At 34.5% G+C, this 18,758-nt stretch overlaps 1 protein-coding gene and 1 long non-coding RNA gene across 2 annotated transcripts in view; one reads left to right on the top strand and one right to left on the bottom strand.

The window, feature by feature from the left end:
* LOC111508330 (uncharacterized) overlaps positions 1-2,756 on the bottom strand; it is a 47,244-nt gene extending 44,488 nt beyond the window's left edge. Inside the window, exons 1-2 of the long non-coding RNA XR_002722513.2 lie at positions 2,297-2,756; positions 2,046-2,232 (exon numbers count right to left, since the gene is read on the bottom strand). This is a non-coding gene — a long non-coding RNA (uncharacterized lncRNA). The remainder of the gene's footprint in view (positions 1-2,045; positions 2,233-2,296) is intronic.
* A 3,613-nt stretch (positions 2,757-6,369) lies between these two features.
* Positions 6,370-11,490, top strand: Psf3 (DNA replication complex GINS protein Psf3). Its single transcript, XM_023163784.2, has 3 exons — positions 6,370-6,605; positions 9,130-9,398; positions 10,995-11,490. The coding sequence occupies exons 1-3, from the start codon at positions 6,500-6,502 to the stop codon at positions 11,223-11,225; spliced, it is 606 nt and encodes a 201-aa protein (XP_023019552.2). The 5' UTR covers positions 6,370-6,499; the 3' UTR covers positions 11,226-11,490.
* The last annotated feature ends 7,268 nt before the right edge of the window (positions 11,491-18,758 follow it).

Raw genomic sequence — 18,758 nt, 5'->3', positions numbered from 1 at the left:
GTTGCTTTTATGTTTCGGGATTTGGCAACCCTACTGTTGCAATCTGGCAACTGACAGCTCTATCGTAAAGTTGGACATTTTTGAGCTTATATGTACTCAGAACGTTTTGACATACGCGCGCTATTTGTGTTGTTTACAGTAATTCAAAAGATTAATCTCGGCCTAAAGATGGAATTAAATCGTGAACATTTTCGTGCGATTATTTTTTACAACTTTTGACGTGGATTAACTTAGCAACAGTGCATAGATGAACTTAATTCAATTTTTGGCGATGAAGCTCCATCAAGGACCTGTGTTTATCGATGGTATGGTAAATTCAATCGTGGTCGTAGTTCACTCCAAGATGAATTTCGTGAAGGTCGTCCAAAATCAGTTGTTGTTCCGAAAACCATGGATGATACGCGCGAACTGATATTGCAAGATCGTCATGTGACCTATAGTGAGATTGAGACAACCTTAGGCATTAGTGGGACCAGTATACATTCAATATTGCATACACATTTGACTGTCAAAAAAAAATTTGTTCGCGTTGGATCCCACACAATTTGTCAATCGCTCAAAAAAAGGCTCGTGTCGATTGGTCGAGGGAAATTCTCAAAAAATGCGATCGCGGTGCTTTGAAACACATCTATGACATCGTGACAGGTGATGAATCGTGGATTTACGCGTATGAGCTCGAAAGTAAACAACAGTCGACTGTATAGGTGCTTTAAGATGAGCCAAATCCAAAAAAAGTTATTCACGCACGAAGTACTTCCAAGCAAATGGTCGCCTGCTTTTTCGGAAAAACTGGACATGTCGCAACCGTGCCACTAGAACAATGCAGAACAGTCAATTCTGAGTGGTACACAACCATTTGTTTGCCAGTTGTCTTTCAAGAAATCAGGAAAACCAACCGCCGAAGACGGATCACTCTTCACCACGACAATGCGAACTCTCACGCATCGGCTCAAACAACTGCACTTTTGAGCACCCAAAACACCGATTTGATGAGTCATCCGCCGTATAGTCCTGACTTGGCACCGAATGACATCTTTTTATTCCCGAACGTAAAAAAAACTGAGAGGTCAACGTTTTTTGACACCTGAAGAAGCGGTTGCTGCATTCAGAATGCATGTTTTGGAGATACCTCAATCAGAGTGGCAAAAGTGCTTCGACAATTGGTTCAAAAGCATGCAAAAGTGTATAGATCTTCATGGGAAATATTTTAAAAAACAAAGTGATTTTCGATGATTAATATTTGTTTTTGTTCTCTGATCCCAAAATATTAAAGGCAACCCTCCTACAATAGTATAAGAATAAAGGACCAGGTAGTTAGATACAATGAAAATGTATCACAAAACTCACACAACGAATGTTTGGAATACAAACTGAGTAGAGAAAAGAATCTTCTGTATAATTCAGTGTTCATATAAAAGTATTTGTTTCGAAAGATTTTTTTTCTTTCATGTAATTCAATGTTTATATGAAAGTAACTGTTTCAGGAGGGCTTTCTTCCAGTTTGTGCCTGAAAGTTACTCCTTTGCATGATCTATACATCCATGTATACAGTTACTTATTTTCAAATTGATTACTTCTTTCCTTCCTTTGGAAGATTCCAGATTTTTTTGTATCAAGATTGTAGAAAGCCAAACTCTTTCCCAAAAATTATTCACTTCTAAAATTATAACCCCTTCAATTCAAATAAGTTTTTCTTTTCCCATATGTACAAGAACCGCTTTTTCTGAAATATAAGGCATAATAAATTCTCACACATGTATAAAAAAATCTATCTTTGACTGTTAGATGTGGGTGAAGTAGACTCTCTTGAAGAAATAGTTAAATTTTCAAACCTTGAGTGGAAGGTAAGTTGATATCTGATTTTTTCATTTCAATTTTTGCTGGTAGGGACAGAACTGATTCTTATACTACTAGTTCAATGGAATTTCCTGAGGTCATGCCTTCAATCGTATTATAAAATTCAATGAAATGAAAAGGAAAGCAATCAAAAACGAAATGTTTTCAGAAAGAAGTATCATTTCATCTTGTTAGAAACTTATAGATACCTTTAGCAACATCACTATCTTCAGATATGTTTTGTGAAGAATATTTGTGTTGAAAATCATTTCATTCAAGTAATAGTCATTTTCTTTGAAGTGATTGCTACAAAGTCTGGTAAATCTAAACGGATTATAGTTTTTTCTTCTCAAAACTTTCAACCGCTTTTTTCTCATCACTTAATCCTTTGGGAACCTGAAGAAACAATATGGAATTTTAAAATATAAATCAACACAAAGCTGTACCAATCCTTACTCACCTATGAAACTTCAATGTGACATCTGTTTTTGTGTATCTGGCTGTACAATTAAGAGCTGCACATGAATGCACCATATAAAAAAATATTTTGCATGCAAAATATTATGGACAGACAAAAAGATCTATTAAAGTGAGATATAAGGAACACATAGCACACTTAAAATATGGAAGACCTGAAAAATCAGCAGTCGCCTATCATATTTTGCAACAAAACCATTCCATAGACTTCAGTTCTTTAAGATTAGTTAGACAAGTTAATAACAACAGGCAACTAGATGCCTATGAGAGTGTGGAAATAAGTAAACATAATAATATTATGAATAACGATAACGGACCAATACCAAATAGCATACTATATAGCTTGTTGAAATAATGTTGGGTTTACTGATTACTACAAAAAGACACATTGTAAATATATTTAGATATGCAATATTGTGAAACTAATTTTATATAGCTGAAAATTGTTCTATATATAGCTGTAACATTTAAACATACATAAGGACATATTGTCCAATTGCCAATTGCAAAATTAATTTAGGGTGGTACACTTGTATGGGTGGTATTACTGATTACCTACCTGTATGATGTACCTGATTAGTATAAGTAGCTTTAGTTTTGAGTAGTTATTAGTTTTATCTTCCTCTTGAAGATGATCACTTGGTGATCGAAACACGTGTCGAGGTGTAAAAATAAAAATAACGATTTGGTGTTGGGGAAAAAACTCCGGTAATATTCATTACTACACCAAAGGTTCCAAACAGTATATCACAAGTACTTGGGTTTTATTTTTTTTTTTTGAAAAATCCACTTCGAGAGGAATTTGTAGATTAAAAGTATGCTTGGATTGCAAGATTTTCACTTGATAATGAAACATATTTTATCAGTAAATCATAACCACATACATGCTGACAACATTTATTACGAATAATAAGGATCTATCGTATCCAGATTTACAAAGTATGCAGTGACTTAAAAAAACAATAAAACGATTTGATATAGGTAAATTCTCTCAATTTGTTTCTCAGTAATCTTTAATATGATTACCCAAAACAATCCCTTTTCGAATGATAAAACGCCAAGAGTGTATGATTCTGACTCACATACGAACTCTTCTTAAAAACAAATCAGAGCGATGTATACAGGGTGATTCAAAAGTACTTTGACAAAGTTCAGGAGGTGATTCCTCACAATATTCTAATATGAATTGTCCAAATAAATAAATGTCCGAACACGCTTCGTTTCCAAGATACAGGATGTTGAAGTTTTATTTTTATTTTCGTTTTTTTCAAATAACTTTTGAAAAACTGAACTTAATTAAAGGAAACTTGGTAATAGGAGGTTTTTGAGGTGTCGAATTCGAACCTGATGTTCTTATTGCTCTTACTCGTAGGGGGCGCCACCTACACGTCTTTTTCTTTTTCAAAGATTCATAACTTTTTTGGGCGTACTTCTAGCACATTTTTCATTAAAAAAATCGATTCCTCTATCATATCTTCGTAAGTAAGCTACCCCTGTTACTAGTCGCTGTAAGCAACCGTTTTCTAAATATTTGGACTTGAAAACTTCAAGTCGATTATTTGATAATCGATGCATGTTGAAGTTATTACGAATATTTTGCTTTTTTCACAAGAATGCTTTAGAAATGAATTTGACGTTTTACTCGTTTGAAGAGGTCATTACTATTGGGTACGTTCCTTTATGACATCCTTAAGCGAAATAGTTATTTTTGTATCAAGGGTGCATAATCAGTATTTGTTTTAATAAAATTTGCAAGAAATGTCAACATTTTATTTCAGGAAATTTTGAATATGTAGAATAAACTAAAATGAACGAAACTAAATTGTATTCAAATAAATTGTTGGAAGTGTCCACCTTCAGCGAAGATACAGGCAGTCAGTCGTCTAGTCATTGAATCTCGTACCCGCTCAAAAATTATTGGTGTGTTTCTTATTATTTCACAGGCGTCTACTATTCGGTTTCTAAGATCTTCCTCGTTCACTACAGGAGTCTTATAAACTAGTGACTTCAAATGTCCCCAAAAATAAAAATCTATCGGGTTTAGATCTGGGGTCCTTGGTGCCCACGCCTGGTTAGGTTCTTCTACACCCCTACCGACCCATCGATTTGGATAGACTGTGTTAAGGAATTCCCTGGCTACAACGCTAAAATGGGCCGGAGCCCCATCATGCATAAACCACATGCGGATACGAATTTCTAATGGTACATTCTGAAGTAGTCCCGGCAATTCATTTTCTAAAAAGTGTCTGTAAGTTGCGCCATTCAGTCGGAGCGGAAGAAAGAAAGGACCTATCAAGTAATTATCAATTATTGCCTCCGATACATTTACAGAAAATTGATACTGATAATGCCTTTCACTAACTGCGTGCGGATTTTCGAGAGCCCAAACATGGTTGTTATGAAAGTTTGTGATAGCATTTCGGGAGAAGTTTGCCTCGTCCGTGAAGAGGACATATCTTAAATATTGATGATTTCCAGTCAATTTTCTCAAAAACCATTGACACATAGTAATGCGTTGAGGAAAGTCTCGTGGCAAAAGAGCTTGTACCCTTTGAATATGGTATGGATAAAACTGTTGATCGTGGACAATTCTTCAAACTGTGGACTGAGTAGAATTGACAGCTTCAGCAATTACTCTTGTGTTTGTTTCTGGATTCTCCTCGAGAGCGTTCAAAACAGCTTCTTCCAATTCTGGGGTTCGGACTGCTCGTGGTCTTCCAGTAATATCAGCTGCCCTCTTAAAGCTACCTGTTTCTGCCAAACGACGGTGGAGACTAGCAAATGTTGGAGCTGAAGGCAGTACTCGATAAGGAAATCGCTCCTGGTAAATACGTCTTGCTTCGCGCACATTGCCATCCGCAAGGCCATAAACGAAATGCATATCGGCTAAATGAGCATTATTGATTAAATAATCCATTTTTTCAAAAGTGTTTTCTACTTCTACTTACGGAAACTTCAAGAAAACGTCTAACTGTCACAAAATATGTAATTACCAAAACTACTCACAAATGTCAAATTTATTTCCAAAGCATTCTTGTGAAAAATGCAAAATATTCGTAATAACTTGAACATGCATCGATTATCAAATAATCGACTTCAAGTTTTCAAGTCCAAATATTTAGAAAACGGTTGCTTACAGCGACTAGTAACAAGGGTAGCTTATTTACGTAGATATGATAGAGGAATCGATTTTTTTACTGAAAAATGTGCTAGAAGTACGCCCAAAAAAGTTATGAATCTTCAAAAAAGAAAAAGACGTGTAGGTGGCGCCCCCTACGAGTAAGAGCAATAAGAACATCAGGTTCGAATTCGACACCTCAAAAACCTCCTATTACCAAGTTTCGTTTAATTAAGTTCAGTATTTCAAAAGTTATTTGAAAAAAACCAAAATAAAAATAAAACTTCAACATCCTGTATCTTGAAAACGAAGCGTTTCCGGACATTTATTTATTTGGACAATTCATATTAGAATATTGTTAGGAATCACCTCCTGAAGTTTGTCAAAGTACTTTTGAATCACCCTGTACAGTAACCTAGAGTATAGATATCAAATTGTCAATACGTTCAACGTACTACTAATCATACTGTATTTGTTGTTGGAGATTTTCATACATTGCAAAAAACGTTTTATAGTAGAGTTATAATGGAGGTTCTTACTCTTTTTCGAAGATGCTATTACCAAATATCATCAAACTTGGGCGGTGGAACATTGTTATACATCGTAAAAAAACTAAATGGCATGAATGAAAAATTAGATCAAATATTTATTTATAAGAAGAGTAACAAGCCACAAAGGATCTCAAGATTGCCAATAATGAAGCGCAAATGTTCCGTTCAATAATTTCTTTGAAATTAACCCTCTTTCCGTATGTTATAGAAGTGACAGCAGACAATCAACTATTCTGAAGAACATGTGTTGTAATGATGACTCACAGATGAGTTTTTTTCTCTGTGTAAGAGTGAAAGAAACTTTGTCAATGCATCAGAGGGGAGCAAGAGGAACTTGTTCCACGTGAACCTAGGCCAAACGAAAGGAGAGAAGAAGATTTGTAGGTAGGTATTCTTTTTATTGCAAATTTGAAATGATCGTTTTATCATGTCCAGTTTTTAATTTTTGTATTACATTTTCGATTTGAAATTTTTTAATTCAAGTTTTGGGAAATGTAGTAACGAATTCGGTTTTAAGATGCCCCTGCAGACCGGTTATTATCCAAATTATTATTCCATTGACGATATCTTGGCAACGCAAGAACGAACTCCTTGCAAATTTCTCTTGAATGTTCCAAAGATGGGTAAGTTTTCTTCCATTTTCTCTGATGTGCCTGTTGTAATTAATATGTTTTAAGACCTCAAATCCTCAATGCCCTCTGTAAAAAGTTATTCACAACACTAGGTGCACTATGCTAAACTCCTTAAATTTTTTTGTAAAAAGTAAGTAAGCAAGAAGAAATATTGAATAAATAAGTAATGGGCATAATGGGAATATTCAAATAATTGATTAAGTGATTTTTCCAATAATCGGATGGTAATTCAAATAGATGTTTCTTCGAATCGATATTTCTTCAAATATATATACATGTATATATATATATATATATATATATATATATATATATATATATATATATATATATATATATATATATACATATATAGATAATTCGAATGACACAGATAGTTCGACACGATAGTCCTTGTAGTTTTGATTGCCTTATGGTTCTTATGGAGATTCTGTGAAACGTGTTCTTCCTTACGAATCAGTAGAGATTTGTCCTGAAAATCTAGAGAAGAAAATTGGATTGAATAATTTAGGAAACACTTTCTACATGAATAGCATTTTACAAGTGTTGTTCATGACGAAGAATTTCAAGAACGAGATTTTAATGATGAACGCGAACGGGAATGTATCCTACTTATTCATCAAACTCAAACACCTGTTCATCTAGCTGCAGTTTCGTAAGAATGTATCATCTTTCCCTCCAACCGATTTCCTGGAGTCTTCGAAGTCCACTAGATACTTGTTAGGACAACAAGAGGATTGTTCCGAATTCTTGGGGTTCTTGTTGGATACTCTTCGTGAGCAAAACAATAGCAAAATCAATACTCCTGACAGCTCTGGATTGAATGATTCCTTACAGTCCATCTCGTCTTGTGTTTGTAAATCTTTTGCTGGAAATATCCTCACTTGTTTACTTTGTAGTAAATGTTCAAGAGGTAGCGAAAACTTATGTGAATTTCTGGAACTTCATCTAGCTTTTCTTAATATGACTAATAACCAGTCCGTGCAAAGCTTATTGTTAAATCATCTGAAAATGGAATTTTTAACAGGTGATGATCGACTGTATTGCCAAACATGCGCCAAACTAACTGACTGTTATGAGGAAACAAGTATATCTGAGGCACCAGTCAATCTAATAATAACACTGATGATTTTCAAACAAGACTCAACCTCTGACAGAAGCAAGAAACTCTTTGGAAGGTTCAAAATAGATGAACATTTCAATTTAGCAGACCACTATTATAATATTCATGCAGTCATTGTTCACTGTGGTTCTGGCGTTGAATTTGGTCATTATTACACCTTGGTCAAAGACGAAACGGATTGGTTTAAGTTTGACGATAATCGTGTCACGAAGTGTTCTGGCGATGCATTAAATCTATTGGAGCTTCTGGAGACACCCTACATTTTGTTTTATAAGAGAGGGGACATTGGTAGGTCAAGATTTTCAGATGATGTGCTGCTGCAGATTTTTCCGGGTTCTCCTGCAGCTGAAAAAAACAAATGCGCCACTGGAATCAATGAGTTGTCCCGGAGCGCCAATTAATTTTTATTGTTGTTTTCATTTTTATCGTTGTTTTAATAAAAAATTTCGACATTCAAAAAAAAAAGTTCGACAGGTTGTGGTAGTTTTTTAGCAAAAACTACCTGAGTGTTCAAAAGATATGCATTTATTAGGTATTATATATTTGCCAGCATTACCAAAGAATTTCTATTATTTCTATATTATATAGTAGTTCAGGAATATTCAGTTTTTCAAATTGACATTTGGTTTTGTTGGTTGATGGTGAATATGTCATAATTACATGGTCAGGTATAGGCCGCTGTACATAGAAGGACAATGTGTGTACCCCATTCAAGTTTAAGTCTTGTACATATTCAAAGTGGCATACTCTGCGCTATTTTCGTAGTATTCAACATACTGTAGAGTGTACTGTCTCATTAGAACTCGAACTGTTCCTCTGTATTAATTTCAAAAAATATCAATTAAAATTACATTTAAAAGATAAGGTGATGTGTTCTGTGAGCACTACAATTGATGGTGAGCATATTAACAATATGCGACACCGAATATCCGAATAATAAATTAATCACTTGAAACCTAGAACACTGGTAGTAAACAAGCAGTTCAATTATCTGTATCCACAACACCAAATATGAATATTGAATACCTGGTTACCGATTAATTACAACTTACAGGTCAGGATACAGGTACCAAGTTTGATTGATGTCAACTAAGGCTGCCTATCAGATTATGTTTCATTCATTCATTCTTCTTTATTAGCAGAATAGAGCGAAGGATTTAAATTGGAATTATATAACCACTTAAATGAATTAAAAAAAACAATGCCTCCTCAAATACTCTTTACATTTCTTTGAAGAATTTGAGTAACGTATGTACTGGATGCTCAGTATATTACTCACTCAATTTCACATATTTGTACTGTTATTAGTTATATCTTTTTATTTGAAGCAGACATCCTTTCGACCTAGAGCAAAAGTAACTTGATGTAGTGAAATAAAGTATAGAATTGTAGGGCACCTGAATCCATCAGTTCTGGAAAAAGACTTATCAGCTGGAACGTCGCTGGAGTTACCGATATGGTTGGTTCGGGAAATGTCTTCAGGTCGTCAGCCAATCGTGTCACCAGATTTACCCAAGATATTCAAGGAGTCTTACAGGGAAATCCTCAAAGCTGATGCAGCTGCAGTTGATCTGCATAAGTTCAGCTTATTTTTTTATGAGATGGGAGCTCATGTAAAACATTTTGACCGCAAAGGCGATGTACATGAAATTTTGTTACACGTAAGTTTCATATATGAAAAATGTTATTGAACGAATGTAATTTTTTGTGAAGGAAACTCAGTTTTTGATGGTCCTTCTTTGGATATTTTCACCTTCTATAATTTGAAAAATATGAAAATTGTAATGGAGAACTCTATATACATGTAGAGAGGGGAAACTTTTTAGCTTACCCTGATAACTTACTACGTAGATTGAAAGTATTTTTCACAAAGAAATATGTTCTATTTATCAGTAATTTCCCGTATTCAATAATATTGCGTATCAAAAAAAGAACTAAGAAATTTCACAATATACTTCTGAGGCCAAAATATGCTTCTGTCTTCAGAAATGGACAAAATTTAAGTCTATATGCAGCTCTTCCTTTGCTGATTATTTTCATTCCTCAACTTCTTCAACAGATGATAAATAGAACATTTTTTTTGTGAAGAATACTTTGAATTCAAGCAGTAATTTATCGGGGTAAACTAAAAAGATTGGAAGAATCCAACCTCATACACAAGTTAATAAAAATATTCTCGGACAGTCAAGCGGCTTTGGAAGCTCTTGGTTCCTACTGAGCAACGTCTAAATTGATAGCAAATTGCCAAAAACGACTCTCCTCAATAGAAACAGATTATCTCTGGTCTGGATTCCCGGCCATACTGGCCTGGAAGGCAATAAGACTGCTGATTCCTTTGCAAAGGAGGGTGCTACAAGCTGCTTCTTCGGACCAGAACCTGTCATTGGCATCGCTTTAGGCTTTGAACTCTTGGGGGTTGCGGTGGAGGGTCGAATAGATTTAGCAAAAACTTTGAAACCATCGTCATTATGGGCAATTTACCCCATACTGAGAAGTACCCTGAAATATCAAGAAAAATGTGGATATCAGCAAATATTCCAAAATTTTCATTCTTGTGAAGTACAAATTTACTGAACGCAATGTCTAACAGGCCTTCTTACAGGTCACTGTCATTAGAATCATCATATGCAGAGACTCGGACTGTCGGAAGACAAGTGTGTGTCGCCTCTGTTTGGAAAATGATGAAACAGCAGGGCACATACTTTGTGCCTGCCCCGCTGGGGTCCGAATCAGGTTTTTAGAGTTCGGCAGAGCCGTCCTCTCACCATCTGACCTGAAAGACCACTCACCATACAAATTAATCGGCTTCATTAAGGAGCTCGGTTTATTTGGTCTTGTGTGAATAGGTGTGAGCCACAATAAGCCCTTGCGGGTTGCGGTGGAGGGTCGAATAGATCCACTCACTTGGAGGGTAAAAATATCCGACAAAGGTCAATGAAAAAATTAAAGATGTTATTTTCATGTGTGATTGTAAGAACAACATATAGTTTTGTAACTTTATAGATGTTTTGATCAAATATCACAAAAATTTTCATGACTTTTATGTTAGACAAAAAAATTGTATCATGTATGTGAGAGTTACTGCTCAAGCACTATTGTGTCAGAAAAATGTGCAAGTAATGGAGTCTTAAAATTCCTTTAAACAGATTAATATCTCCTTTCACATTATGAACATAATTTATATTTCATCAGATGAATACATTTGAGTTGAAGAGACTTATGTCAGGGTCATTACTTACAAATACTTTTTTTTTCAGACATTCAAAACACGTTTCAGGCAGCTGATGGACCTTGCTGATAATTCAATATCGGATCCTTCCGTCCAGGAACGTTTAGATTCTTTGGAGCGAAGAGTTTTCCAAGACGCCTCTAAAGCAAGGACGAAGCTGAACACTTGGTTGGTGGATTCAGGTGCATTATTAGAAGCAGCAAATATGGTTGTAAATCACAAGAAACGGAAAAGGATAAATATGGAGGAATTGTTGTGAATAGTTTTGAAATATATAATTAACATTCAATAATTTTATGTATAAGTGGGGTTATGCAAAGAAAGGTGTAGACATTTCAGAGTTTGGCAAATATGTCAAGATTCTTTCGAATGATCTCATTGATACAGTTCAGCCAAAAGTTCCTCCAAGATAAGCAATGAAAAAAATGTTGGTACTGCTATTTTCTGTGAATCATATTGATACATTTTTTTTATTAAATATGATGAAAACTCTGTTCGTCTGAACAACAGGAACAAGTTTTTCATGTTCTCTTTTATTTCTCCCTTCGTTCTTGCTTAATAAGCTAGAAAAATAACAACCAAAAATAACCAATTTTTACTATGTGTCGAATGAAAGTATTTGAATATTTGTAATAAATTGATGCATGTAGGCGTTACTATGTCATCATGAAAAATGGGAAATAAAGTCTTCTTTGTTTTTTTAACACTTTTACTTCTAACTAATGTTACTGCAGTTTAGTCCTATAAACAAGTTTATTGCAATTACAATAAACAAATTGTATAAAAGATTGTTAAACTAATGTTACTGCAGTTTAGTCCTATAAACAAGTTTATTGCAATTACAATAAACAAATTGTATAAAAGATTGTTAAACGATTACAATAAGCAAGTTAATTGTAATTTTTTTAAAATGTCCTTATAGGATGAAACTGCAGTAACATTAGTTACAAATAAAAGTATGTTTTTTACCACTTTTATTTGTAACTAATGTTTCTGCAGTTTCGTCTTATAAGTACATTTTCAAACAATTATTTATTGTAATTGTTGGAAAATGTTCTTATAGAACAAAACTGCAGTAACATTAGTTACAAATAATAACATAGTTACAAGTAAGAAATAATAACATGAAATAATCAATCCAATAATAATACGAATAAAGCAAAAAAAATCATTTAGAAGTATAATACTCCTAGTAAGGCAAATGGTGACATTACCATTTTCAACTAAGAAAGTAAACGTGAGAGATTTTTTGTTTCTATATATTCAACACTTATCTGTATATATCCAAAACACACACTCTTCTGTAACAAAAAATATATCGGTCAGACTAAGCAAGCCATCAAAACTCGTTCCAAAGAACACGCAGCACATTGTTAGGGTTTCATTTTTTCAATCCTTTAAAAATATTTGTTTTTATATTTTTGATATACAATTAGATCAATCAATACATTTTTAAAACTCTGTGACCATTTTCATATAACTTTTCTGCAGATTGGTGATCCTTTATTCATTTCTACCCGCCTATGATTATTTTGATATACAAACAATGAAGCGATTTTGTGATGTTTTCTTCAAAAAGGAAAGTTTTGACGGAAACCAATTCAGTAGTAGTTGATTCCTAACTGAAGTTTTGCCTAGTCGAATTATTTCGTTGGTCAATTACCTAAAAGGTATTTTGAAATTTTCTGCTGAGTGTGGTTTCTTTTTGATATTGTGTGCTTTAGAGCATCTTGTCTTTGCCATAGCTGCAAACGCAGGATTTATATCGGGCAGATAATCACTATCTACATCTCCTATCAACTTTCCAAGGAAAATCACCGTGAAAACACTCTCCATTGTCAAGAGGCTAGTAGAATATTTTTGTGCAACTCGACTCGTAATAAATCTTAACTTCTGATTATTTTTTCACACTATTCATATAACTATTGTCGTGACGAAGAATATTTTCTTCAGGGTGTTAAGCTATCCTCATAGAAAAACGCATCTGCAAGCTGGATTCAAATAAATTGAAAAAATCGCTTGTTTTAACGATTTCTTTTTGTGGATATATCATAGCAGTGGACTGGGAGCACCGTCGAATTTCCGAAGCGTCAGTATCAACAGAATATTGTTAGAGCAGTCTGCACCCCCTTACAACGTTTTAAGGATCAACAGAAAAGCAGCTAAGTTTAGGCTAAGTTCATTGAAAAATAAAAACGAATGAAGAAACTTGAGCTTTTACGTGAAGTTACATATTAGCGTTTGTTATTATTTCTTTTGTTGTCTTTCTAGGTGAATTCATTGCTTAACTCAACTCCGAATATCAGACAGTTCAATGTTATTTGCTTGAAATCCGAATAAATTGCCTTTACTAGTAATATACTTGAGGTTCAGATATTTTTTTTTGACGATAGTGTATTCCCGCAACAGGGCAGTTTTCCGGTTTTTATCTGGCCAAGAAAAATTGGTGGCGCTCCACTTTTTTGAATTATTGCACCTACGATTTGGTGCACACCGCTGACCTAGTCGGGTTTGTTAATGTCGTTTCTATTTGGCAACCCTATTGTAAATTTTCTATATCTTGATCTTACACTATACATTGGCTTGTCAGATGATTCAGTTCTTTTTTTTTCAAAACTAAGTATCTACACAACAGACGCCAGGAAGTTGTTCTTGATGGAGTACATTCCAAGCCTTTGAGTTTAAAAACAGGCGTTCCACAGGGATCAATTCTTGGCCCTCTCCTATTTACGATATACACCAGTCAATTAGTGAAATGCCTTCAGTGTTGCAGTGTACATTTTTATGCCGATGACACCCAAATCTATTATTCTTTTGAACCACACAGAGTAAATGACGCTAATAGACGGATCAGTCATGATCTTGACACATTTTCATCCCTTGCTGAAAATATGTGCCTAATGAATAGTACATCTAAGTCGAAATTACTAATATTTGTTCCAAAAATCACAGAGATATTGTAAAACAACAACTCAATATTAGTATATGTTCTAATGTATTGGAAATTATGAAGGAAGCAAAAAATATTGGGGTGACTATAGACAGTGATCTCCGATTTGATTCCCATGTGAATAAACTAATCCAGAAAGCTTACTTCTCACTCAAGCTGATTTACGGAAATCGAAAATTCCTCCCTAAAAACACAAAAATTATTCTATGTGACAGTCTCGTTCTTTCATCTTTGAAATATGCAGATGTACTCTATGGACCAAGCCTCACAATTAGGAACAAGAAAAGACTCCAAGAGATTAAAAACTCTTGCCTTTGCCTTATTCATGGGGTACGAAGAAGGAACAAAATCTCATCAAAGCTGTCAGCTGTCAAAGCTCAATATGGAAATCCGAAGGTCGTTACACTCAGCGTGTTTCTATCATAAGTTCATCTGTAATAAAATTCCGACTTATCTATTTAATAAAATTACTTTTCGGACTGACGTACACAACTTGAATGTACGGCATAAAGGGTTATCAACTCCTCCGATACACACTCATGAATTTTTCAAATGATCATTTACATATCAGATATGCAACATTTACAAAAAACTTCCTCCTCATTTAAAACATTTCAAAATAGGTATTTTTAGACAAAAATTGAACTCCTAGGTAAACAAACTTAAATACTCAATAGTTTATCCATATGTATTTTTGTTGTTGTTATTGTAATGCTGATTGATATCAGGTGTATAATGTATTACTTTTTCAATTTTTTTTTTGTTTGTATTTGTTTTATTTTTTTTGTTGCCAGTTCTCTTAGCTGACTGTGGACGTTAAGTGGTAGAACAAACCTGTAGTGTTCTACACTGTAGTTTTGGACTTCGCCTTTTGAATGTTATACAGGGTGATTCAAAAGTACTTTGACAAACTTCAGGAGGTGATTCCTCACAATATTCTAATATGAATTGTCCAAATAAATGAATGTCCGGAAACGCTTCGTTTCCAAGATACAGGATGTTGAAGTTTTATTTTCATTTTCGTTTTTTTCAAATAACTTTTGAAATACTGAACTTAATTAAACGAAACTTGGTAAAAAACTTCAGTAAAAAAATCGATTCCTCTATCATATCTACGTAAATAAGCTACCCTTGTTACTAGTCGCTGTAAGCAACCGTTTTCTAAATATTTGGACTTGAAAACTTCAAGTCGATTATTTGATAATCGATGCATGTTGAAGTTATTACGAATATTTTGCTTTTTTCACAAGAATTAAGTTCAGTATTTCAAAAGTTATTTGAAAAAAACGAAAATAAAAATAAAACTTCAACATCCTGTATCTTGGAAACGAAGCGTTTCCGGACATTTATTTATTTAGACAATTAATATTAGAATATTGTGAGGAATCACCTCCTGAAGTTTGTCAAAGTACTTTTGAATCACCCTGTATTGTATTCCCCCAAATTCGAAGACCAGAAAAATCTAGTGTGTCTCAACGTGACTTGGAGAACGGTCATAGATGAATGAAAACTGACTATAATTGTTGAGATCAGTACATGATACTAGATTTTTCGATGCTTGAACAGTGACAGAAGTCCCATTCCAAACAACCCTTTGAATTCCTTTTCATGAATTACTCTTTCACGAGAAGATTTCCCGCAAATTTCTACCCGAAATAATTAATGTGTATCGCACTCTGTTGAAATTTAAGGGAACTTCCATGAGATAGCCTGGAAAGAAAGGTTGGAGATTTGTCGCTCTTCTACCGATAACTTTTACGGGAGGTGTTCAAGTGACTTGGCACATTTGATTCCACCAAGAGTGGTACATATCAGTATATAATACGCGACGGACTGTGGCTGTTCATCGTTTTGAGGCTCAACTCAGTACACCTCGAACTTCACTGTTTGAGAACTCTTTCATTTGGAGAACTGCGTTTATGTGGAATAAACTTCTTGAGAACGTTTTTCCAAATGGATTTAATCTCCAGTCATTCAAATCCAATGTGAATCGCTACTTTCGCACAGGCATCGCTCTGAGAGCGCCTTGAGGATTTTTCTGTAATGCTTGTGTTTTGCCCTTGAAAAAAATCTCGCAAATTTGAACTCAAATTCATCGTCCAACTTGGTTGGCGAAACGCGCGTCGAGAAGAGTTATGCAGTTCTGGGGTTTGTGAAGTGCTTGTTTTTACTTTTGCTACGTCAGAGGTCCCAGTGATACCTTTCATTACTTTTCTGTATAGCTTGAAATCGGTCCAAAAAGAATTTCTGTTTTCATTGAAAACTGTCGCTTTGATGAAACTGTTGGCAGCCCTGAAAACTAACGAGTTGTTTTCCTTTGTTTCGTTCATCAGAGGAGACTGAATATGACATATTTTCTTGTTAGTTACAAAGAGTCAGTTGTTTTTATGGAAATTTAATAAATTTGTCAAAGGTATTGAGCTCCCAGAGTTTCACTAAATTTTCACGAATATAAAAGTGGCGACGAGGATTTTTGATAAAAACCAATTAAAGTAAAAACCATCATGACTGATCAGTTCCAGAAAACCATTCTTGAATTTATAAAAACTCAACAAACCCAGGCTCAACTTCAGCAGCAGCAGCTAATCAAGCAGCAAGAATTCCTTTTACGAATGTCTTAGAACTTCCCATCAGCAAATGTTCCAGCCAGAGACGTAGGTGAAGAATTCCGCATGGAAACTTTAGGCAACAGCATAACTGAATTCCACTACGATCCAGAGAGCAATTCCACATTTGAAGCATGGTACAAGCGATATGAAAGTTTATTTACTGAAGATGCTCAGAATCTCTCAGGCTCAGCCAAAGTCAGATTACTGCTAAGAAAGTTAGACACACATGTTCATCAGCAGTATGCCAATCTCATTCTGCCGAAAGAACCGAAATCAATCAATTTCACTAAAACCCTGAAAACTAACGAGTTGTTTTCCTTTGTTTCGTACATCAGAGGATACTGAATATGACATATTTTGTTGTTAGTTACAAAGAGTCAGTTGTTTTTATGGGAATTCAATAAAGTTGTCAAAGTTATTGAGCTCCCAGAGTTTCACTATATTTTCACAAATATAAAAAAACTAACAATCATAAATGGGTAAAATGGGCTTTTCTGCTAATCTGCTGTTGTCCTCTTATTAAAGCCAACCGTTTGAAGTTAAACTGGTGCAAGCAAGGATCAAGAAGCTCTCAACTTTTAACGTGCGATATTTTTCTTGAGATAATTCATCTGGTTGAGGCTGGAATGATTCTGCAACTGTGTTAGGAATCACACGTTAAAAGGTAAGACCTCGTTAGTCCTTAGCTCGCACAAGTTTCTCAATTTCTGAGAGTTGTCGTTCGTATGGGGGCGACAGCTGATTAACGAAAAAACAGATTTTTTTTTAAACAGATTCCTTGCTTGTGTCAAATGAGCCATGGCGGAAACCAATCTTCCTAGAGTTGGGATTGACCAAACCTACCAATGTGTTGAACATGTTCTCTTTAACCATCACAAATAAGGAGTGATACACATTGACAACAATTTATCTCGAGTACAAACCATCTTTTATTATTATTTTTCTATTCATTGGATTTTTGTTAAGTTTAGTTAGGATAGGTAGATATCTGTAGCATATATCTATTTCCTTTTTATTTCTTTTGACTATTGTCTATTTATCTATTCATTCATCTATTTATTTTTTCATCTCCATATGCAAACCACAGACATGTGCCGACACGTTAGCTGTCATCAGTATGGTACAGCCAAGTGCAAGGTTGGGCAACATTTGGTTGCAGAAACAACACAAATGCACGGAGTCATCAAAAGAAACTAGCCGTACTTGGTGGTTCAGTCAGGTTACCTCGGGAGGTTATCAAATAAGAGTGTCATTAATGAATTCTTAGAACGTTGTTATTCTATTCTATCCTTTCCTATTTATACCTATATTGGTGACTAACCGTTATGATACCTAATATTTTCCAGGTTTCTACTTGTAATTTTTACGTAACAGAGGCTGTTTGTAATGGGACCTTTTGTCACTGTTCATAGATCACATTTTTCCGTTTCTAAACTTTCGAAGACATGCACTGGCATCAACAATTTCAAATATTTCTCACTTTTTCTAAGGCCATGCTCTATGGCATGTTGAACGACTTCTCTAGTCTATAGAACCAGAGAAGTCCAATCCAAAGAGATAAGTGGGGAAAGCGGTACATAATAACAGGTTTTTAGATGCCTTCGAAAGTTTAGAAATCGAAAAATGTGGAAGACGAAAATCTCATTCTCTTCACTTAATAATCACTGACCTATATTCAGGTGAATATAGGTGTCATAACACAGTGCCATTATTGTATAAGTAGAAATAACAGTATACTAAGAATTCATCGACTCTGATCTGATTACCTTCATTTGATGTCCCTGATTATTGTAGGTGATAGTTTGCCTTGATGTATATAACTGCTGAAGAGAGAGGAAAGTAAAAAGGACCTTTTGTCAATGTCATCTTTGTGGATCTATTGGAGAATCATTTAGAAAATTTTGGTGTTTCAAATCTATGATAGAAAACAAAACTGCTTGAGGGAAGTAGAGACAGTTTTGAGGGATGGAGCAAGAGGTGGGGTAAAATAGAGAAGAGAAAGGAGTAGAGGAAGAGACTGAACTATGGTGAGAGATAGTCTGTTCTTTCCTTGTGATTTTTCAAAACACGGAAAATAAAACTTTCAATTTATTTATAGAAGAAATAAAAATTTATTGCCACCTCCAGCCTTTTGTTTAGCATATTTCACCAATGTTATAAAATACAACAATATAATTAAAAATAACAAAAACCATAAATTTCTCGCTTCAAACATATCTACTATATACAAACA

The sequence above is a fragment of the Leptinotarsa decemlineata genome, unplaced genomic scaffold (assembly GCF_025532065.1).
Source record: "Leptinotarsa decemlineata unplaced genomic scaffold, Ldec_3_MD MMD2_tig00026307_RagTag_RagTag, whole genome shotgun sequence".
Taxonomy (NCBI): Eukaryota; Metazoa; Arthropoda; class Insecta; order Coleoptera; family Chrysomelidae; genus Leptinotarsa; species Leptinotarsa decemlineata.
Note: the sequence above shows the minus strand (reverse complement) of the source record. Positions and strands in the feature narration are given on the sequence as shown.

Coding starts and splice junctions, on each gene's coding strand:
- Psf3 (XM_023163784.2), top strand. CDS start 6,500: ATGCCCCTGCAGACCGGTTATTATCCAAATTATTATTCCATTGACGAT. Junction 6,606..9,129: donor CTTGAATGTTCCAAAGATGG/GTAAGTTTTCTT, acceptor ATAGAATTGTAG/GGCACCTGAATCCATCAGTT. Junction 9,399..10,994: donor TACATGAAATTTTGTTACAC/GTAAGTTTCATA, acceptor TTTTTTTTTCAG/ACATTCAAAACACGTTTCAG.